This window comes from Egretta garzetta, unplaced genomic scaffold (genome assembly GCF_000687185.1).
Source record: "Egretta garzetta isolate BGI_Z169 unplaced genomic scaffold, ASM68718v1 scaffold632, whole genome shotgun sequence".
NCBI classification, from domain to species: Eukaryota; Metazoa; Chordata; class Aves; order Pelecaniformes; family Ardeidae; genus Egretta; species Egretta garzetta.
In genome coordinates, this window is record NW_009258816.1 from 235,165 (window position 1) to 242,381 (window position 7,217).

The 7,217-nt window shown below is 43.3% G+C and overlaps 1 protein-coding gene across 1 annotated transcript in view; it reads right to left on the reverse strand.

Moving 5' to 3' along the window:
* Positions 1-5,594: 5,594 nt before the first annotated feature.
* ARSJ (arylsulfatase family member J) overlaps positions 5,595-7,217 on the reverse strand; it is a 41,979-nt gene continuing 40,356 nt past the window's right edge. Inside the window, exon 2 of the mRNA XM_035889380.1 lies at positions 5,595-6,996. Within this exon, the coding sequence (XP_035745273.1) occupies positions 5,595-6,996 (1,402 nt within the window). The remainder of the gene's footprint in view (positions 6,997-7,217) is intronic.

The window sequence follows — 7,217 nt, forward strand, 5'->3', positions numbered from 1 at the left end:
AGCAACGTGATCTGGTTAAAGGTGTCCCTGCTCCTGCAGGGGGGTTGGGCTGGGTCCCTTCCAACCCAAACCATTCTCTGATTCTATGATTCTCTGCCTGTTCTTGGAAACAAGAAAATAAAAGATTGAGAGCGGCAGAAGAAAAGCTACTGCTGCCCTGAGAGCACAGTTCATTAAGTCAGTAGGCAGCAGGTATATTGAATATTCCAGCGTCTCTCGCTGAGCTATCATTATCTTTTGGAAAAGCAGACCTAACACTGATAGTATATAGTATATGTAGTATGAAGTAAACAAGGTATTACTTGCTTTGCTTGAACATTGCTGATGCATATTCACTGGGTTGAAAGCAAGATGACAAAAGGAACCGGCGCTCTGTGAATGGTACCCAGTACCTATTCCAGGACTTGTGTATAACGCACGATAGTCAGCAAAGGTACGGTCCTTTGTTCACAGATCTCCATATCTGAGAAAAACAATAAATCCTATAAAACATACCACGTTATTTTCTTTGTTTCTTTTTTCTTTCTTCAGAGATTTTCTGAACCGCCTTTGGAGGAGAAGCTGGTAGGTCCAGCACCCCCCTTTGCACTGAAGAATGCCACTGGGAGGAATTCAGTATCTCCTTGGAGTTTAAGGAGAATTCAGACATACTCATGTCTTTGGTCTAATGGCATTGGGAAAACTACTCCTACTCTTTGCCATCAACCAAGTTGTTTCACCTGAAAGAAATTTTAACAGCAAGTCCACTCCTAGTTTATTCCCTAAATGCTGCAGCCCCGTGTCTGACCTCGTATGTTCAAACTTTTGCTGCTGTCTTACTTTCTGTTGCAGAGGGCTAATGCTCTTTATAGAAGGCAACATTCAAAATGTGGATGGCTGCGTAAAAGCCTGAGTGTTGCTCGCTGAACGCGCAGCGCCTGAAGCACCGAGCAAGAAAAAGCAGCTTATTCTGTGCAGCGGGATCACAACCCCCTAAGTTTCGGTATTGCCTGGACGACACCTCAGATAACCCCTGACGTAAAATCGTGCGCAGATGGAAACACGACTGCTCTTCCATCAGCCTGAAATCTAATCAGCACCCATTACTTCCAGGCAGAAAGAGAAAGCTGCTGGATTTAATGGCCTAATTCACTTTCCAAAAAGCCTCACGTCCCAGCGGATAGAGGAACCTTTTGGATGCCTTCAGACACTAATGACTCCATTAGTTATGATAACTCGGATTCCACGGCTGAGCTTCACAACCACGTGGGCTTTTCCCTCACGTCTTATGCGTGATCCATCCATAAATCCTGCCATTTTAGATTTACTTACCTTTCTTGGCACTGTCTTCCACTGCTCTTTATCTGGAGCCAGGATAGTGTTTTGTCCCCAACTTCACGTCAAACTAAACAACAACAACAGTAAAAATAAGTTAAGGTGATAAAATTATCTAACTATTAGAAAAGTCATTCAAAGAGCTTTAGAATTGGACGGCATTTTAGAATTCTCCTGAAATTTAGAATTTTGGAATTGTCCTGAAAAGGACAACACAGACATTTTTCATGCTTACAAGATTTTAAGAAGCAATTCAGGATCACAAGGCAATGCTTTCTTGCTTCTGCTTAATTTGTTGGGTTTTTTTTCTCTTTCTCGAGTTTTTCTTCCTCCCTCTCTTCCCTGTGGTTATCCATCTCACTCTTCAGGTTGTCTTGCTGTAGAAACAATGATCCAGGATCACAGCTATCAAGAATACATGGAAAAAGAAGAAATATTGTCTCCCTGCTCAGGCTGGTCCTCCCAGAGGCGTGGATATCACCGAGACCAGACCAGACAGTTTCTATCAGACCTGCCTTTTTCTTGTACCTGTACAGCAAGTGGAGAATAGAAAGCTTGAGACAACTTAAACACGATAAGCAAATCCTCCCCGCCTTTCCTCCCCCCACCCAGTCTTTTTCTAGATCTCTTAAAAATGTGGGTAGAGACCGGTTAGAATCATAGAATCACAGAATCGTTCAGATTGGAAAAGCCCTTTAAGATCATCAAGCCCAACCGTTTCCCTACCCCTGCCATCCCCCCCCCAAACCCTGGCCCTCAGCACCGCCTCTGCCCGGCTGTTAAATCCCCCCAGGGGTGGGGACTCGACCCCTTCCCTGGGCAGCCCCTTCCAGTGCCTGACAGCCCTTTACGGTGAAGACATTTTTCCTTACTGACTTACACCAATCTGTTTTCAAGAGCGCCTTCGCACAGATGTTTCAGCCCAACTACAGGGATGATTCCCTCGCTAAGTCTGCCCAGCAATCAGGAGGACTGTTGGGTTTCCTTCAGAGTCTCAGCGTCTCGGTAAGCCTAGTAGCCTTTTTGTGAACCGTTTGCAGCGTTTACCTCTTATACCTTGCCTGAGACTGGGCACGTACCGCATTACGAGACATAAATAACCCATGAAACCTGCTGCGAGAGCGCATGAACTCCTCACAGCTCCGTAAACAGAAAGTCGGGTTTGAGAGCTATCCGGTATCCCTTCAAAAACTAGAGACTGTTGTATCGCTGGAGTGAAAAAAGAAGCAGACGGGAAAATCGCAACACGGTATTTCCGCATCAGGATCTTTTCTGCAAAAAATTCAGGAAGGCTTCCAAATTGTGGGTGTTTTCTAACCCCCTCTAAACGCAACTTTTGCCCTATACCAGCTCAGAATATCAATTTCAAGGGAATGAGAACCAGCGCGCCCTTCGGAAACGCACCCCGGTGTGTACTCTGCAAACACTTACTCTTGTGGCACAGTTATTTAACGGACGGGCACGCAAGAACCGATCCGCTGTTCTGCTTTGCGCCGATTACTTTCCAGGAGCCCCATTTTGCCTGAGAGAGAACAGATATAAATAATTACCGGATAAAAGGTTGTCAGAGAATAACGCTCTCCAGTGGCTTCAGTCCAAAAGAAGCCAAAGCAACCATAAAACTCCCATGGAAAAGGGCGAACACTGATTCTGTGAGGATAACACCTTATTACAGCGCCTTGCTTCTGTTACGCCAAAATAAACTAAAATATCTTGGTCCTTCTTTATGTGTAGTTTAGCCTACACATCTCATTCTGGCCTTTCTTAAATGACCTTGGAAAGTCAGAAGCGTTGCTCTTCCTTTCGAATGCCGAACTCGGTGTGCAACGCAGGCGCATTTCAAGCATAACCGTCCTGATTTATGTGATAAGTTGTAAACTAGACAGTATTATGTTTCAAAATCAGTTTTGAAACTTGGCTTCTCTCCTACTGTTTATCACCGAAATGTAGAATCTTTCCCAACCTAGAAAAGGAACATCATAAAAAGTCATCATGGCTCCATTTGTCCATAATTCGTACGTACACCTGTGTATCCATGGCTGATCCAGACTAACTTTAAGAGTCTCCCTTTTCCTCAAAGACAAAAAAGACGTGTTTTCTCAAAGACATGAATTTCATACATCACAGTTTGGCGTATGGTATCTCAAGACCTTATTATCATTTAAGGATATCAACAGTACATTAAAAAAAAAAAAAAGAAAGTGAGAAATTAGAGAACATTTGAGTTCCTGATTACTCATTGAATAGTCTGGAGCTGAAGTAAAGCTAGACCAATTTCTCAGAAAATTAATTAGTCCTCCCAAGGACCACACAACATGAAAAATAACAGTGACAATATTAAACACTTACGCAGATACACATCATCCTGTTATAATTATTATTTATAGGTAACTACTCAAGAAGTCCATTGCTATCCTCTCCCCAGGATATTCATTACAAAAGTAGTTCTAAAATATGACTAACTTGTTCCTAAGTTTTCATTAATGACCGCTTTATTCTGCTTTATAGCTGAAAATATGCAATTTAGTAGGTTTTGGCAGTACATGTCTGCAATTAGCTTCTTTTCAAAAAAGGTCGGGGGGCGTTGGAGCGTTGGACATGATTCAGATTTTAGCGTGCACTGATTTTATGAATGTTTAATTTTTCAACTGCAGTCCATTTATATAAATGTGATTTCTGAGTCAAGCGAGAGGTAGTTGGAAAGCAGGCTTATTTTCAATTTTACCAAAACACGCTATAGCTATTTAACAAATGAATCATCAATTTTACTTAACGTAATTCATCTTGAAGCTTATATGCGCATATGTATTGTATCAATTATCACAAATCACCAAGGACGTGCAGTCAGTACATCCATTAATCATCCATGCAGACACCTTGGAAAAGGGCAAAGTTTGAACCGTGTCTCGAATGATAGCTGTATTGGAAGAAGAAATTCTGCTGCAGAAGTGAAATGGCATAAAATCATCCCCGAACCAAAATGAATAGTAATAAAAAAAAGCTTACCGAGTTTGTTTAAAATAAAAAAAAAAAAAAAAGAACTGCTATCTTTGATGCAAAAACGAGGCAGACTACTTTTATGAATGCCATAAAAATAAACTATTTTAATAGATACATAAATAAAAGGTTTAGAGTAGAATTTTCCCCCCAAAAACATAAAGATGGCCTAGCTTCTGTACAGAAACTGAACAGTATTCATGTGTCTACTAAATTAAATAATCACTTTGTTACATTCAAAATAAGTGGAGGCAAAAAATACATAATGAAATGATGCACCTGAATTACTCTCCTTTCTCATCCTAGCAGTGTATACAGTATTTTCTTGGTTTACAGTACTCTGAGGATATGGGAACTGTTAAATAAAACTCTGAATGAAAGGGTGGAAATAAAATTAAAAATCAAAGGAAAAAAAAACAACCACCCAACCAACCCTCGCACCCAAAGGGGTACCTTGCATCACCCAGTGATTAGTTTTAATGGAAGAGAAATAAGTATTGTGCTGTAAAATAAATTATGTCTTTTACATATTGCTGCATAGTTATCTTAAAGTGTTTAAATATTACATTCACTTTGGTGATGCGGTTTTGTCTACTCCTATAATAAATTATACACGGCGCGTGCTAGCTGTTCATGTGGAATAACCACCTTCTGGTTTTGCTACAAATGGGAGGAGCTTAGCACATCTAGGAAGTTCTAAAAATTTTTCTGATTTATGTCAGACAGACAAAGTCTAATTTGAAGCAGCTTTCCTCCTATCATGCCCCCCCACCGCCCCAGCACCTCTAAAAAGTTACTCTGATGGCTTCATGGTTTTGCTGTGTCATATCAAGAAAAGTCACAGGTCATTGACTAACGCTTTCTGACCCACATAGGTTCTTGAGTTCTGTTTCTCTTCCCTCTCTGTGAATCGTCTGTCAGTCTGAGAACATCTGCCATTAACATCTCCATACTCTCCAAATATTCCGACTAAAATAGGCAAGGAACCAGCGCTTGTCCGTCACGAACGAGTTTACTGAAATGAGGTGTCATCGCCGCTGTTATCTGGAATGTAGCTGTAATGGGTGAGCACCAGTCATCCTGTAGAGGAGAAAGTTTGTCATGTGGACGTTTAGGTACGCTCAAGGCAGAGCATTGAGATACCTTGGTGAAATCGGAGAAAAAATTAAAAGGTGACAACTTTCATCCATAGTGCAGAGCTAGCATTTCTAGTATGTTCTGTCAGAAGTTCAAGAAAGTTGGGCCAAGCTGACTTCGACTTGGCAAAAGAGCGCACTTAGAGTTTATCCACCAGCAAGACGTGAACGGCAATGTAATGATTGCCCTTTTTTCCGATTTGCTTTCTTCTTGTTCTTGTTCTTCTTTTGCTTATTGCCACCTTTACTTTTATCTGATTTCTTTTTCTTTTCGTCCTCCTTAAACCACGGACCCCAGACTCCTCCGTTCAGCTTTGGGTTACTCCGAGGGTCCTTAGGTGGGTATCGAACAGGAACCGCAGTCTTGTTGAACTGTGAAAGCCTCTGCAACAACTGCTTCACTACGTCTGGATACCTGGCAGAGAGGTCCACGCGTTCATAGGGATCGGCAGTTATGTTGAAAAGCCACACCGTTTTGCCAGCTGACCAAGAAACGCGTTCGTTGTGCCAGCGGTTGGGGCCCGCGTTACTGAAGGCCTGTGGAGGTACCCAGTCGCTGTATCCCGGATTTCCCGTCAGTAGTTTCCAATGATTCACTCTGATGGCAGATTGAATCGCAGTGTTCCAGATCCCATAGCCAGCCGCCCAGGACCCATTTTTGGCTTTGGTGTAAATCGGGTCAATGTTGTGTAAGATGTCTACCCGTGGAGAACGCCTGCCTTCGCTAATGGTTTCCCATATATCATAGCCATCCAGCTGGATATCTTCATCGATCTGCCCCTCTGCCAGCGTGATCAAGGTAGGGAACCAGTCTGTGATGTGCACAAGCTCCTTGCACACAGACCCTTTGTTTTTCAGAAGGGGGCTATGGACGAACCCCACAGCACGGATACCTCCTTCCCAATAGGTCCCTTTGCTTCCTCGGAGAGGCCAGTTACTTCCTCCGGCCATTGGCTGCCCACCATTATCTGAAGAATATATGATAACACTATTCTCATAGTAACCGTACTTCTTTAACGCAAGGGTTACGTTGTTTATGGCTTCATCCAAACAAGCCAGCATCGCGGCGTATCTTCGCCTGTTGATGTTATTTATCGATCGATAATGTTCAAAATACTTGCCTGGTGCCTGAAGGGGCGAATGAACAGCTTGGTAAGCGATATATAAGAATAGAGGTTTCCTGGGGCTATGCGAAGCTAAGATTTGTTGCACTTTTTGCGTGTACATCTGCGTCGAGTAGATGCCGTTGTCCTGATCCCAAGCTGCGTTGTCGTTCTCGTACAGGTCGTAGCCACATATCCCAGGGCTGTCACATTTGAAGTGAGTGTAATAGTCGCCGCTGCCCAAGAGCGAGCCGAAGAAAGTGTCGAATCCTCTCTGCGTGGGCATGCATTCTCTGCGGTAAAACCCCAAGTGCCATTTGCCAACCATGTGCGTGGAATACCCAACCTCCTTCAGCTTCTGAGGTAGCGTGACGTTATCCAGAGGTAAGCAGTTGGGCTGGGTTGGCCGTATGATGGAGTGCTGGAGGCCGGTGTGTATCTGGTACCTGGAGGCAGGGAGGAGACAGGCATCAGGCGGGGTGGGGGGAAAGAAACGCTCGGGCCCTGACGCATGGACACCCATCCGCCTAACCGCAACAGAACATATTCCTGTGCATGCCAGCAATTTTCTCTGGAACTATTTTGAAGTGCATATGTCAAAACCTAACGAGGCCATGCTATTCAATCTGCTGAAACAGGAGAAGGGCATCTGTTTCCCTTCACAAGT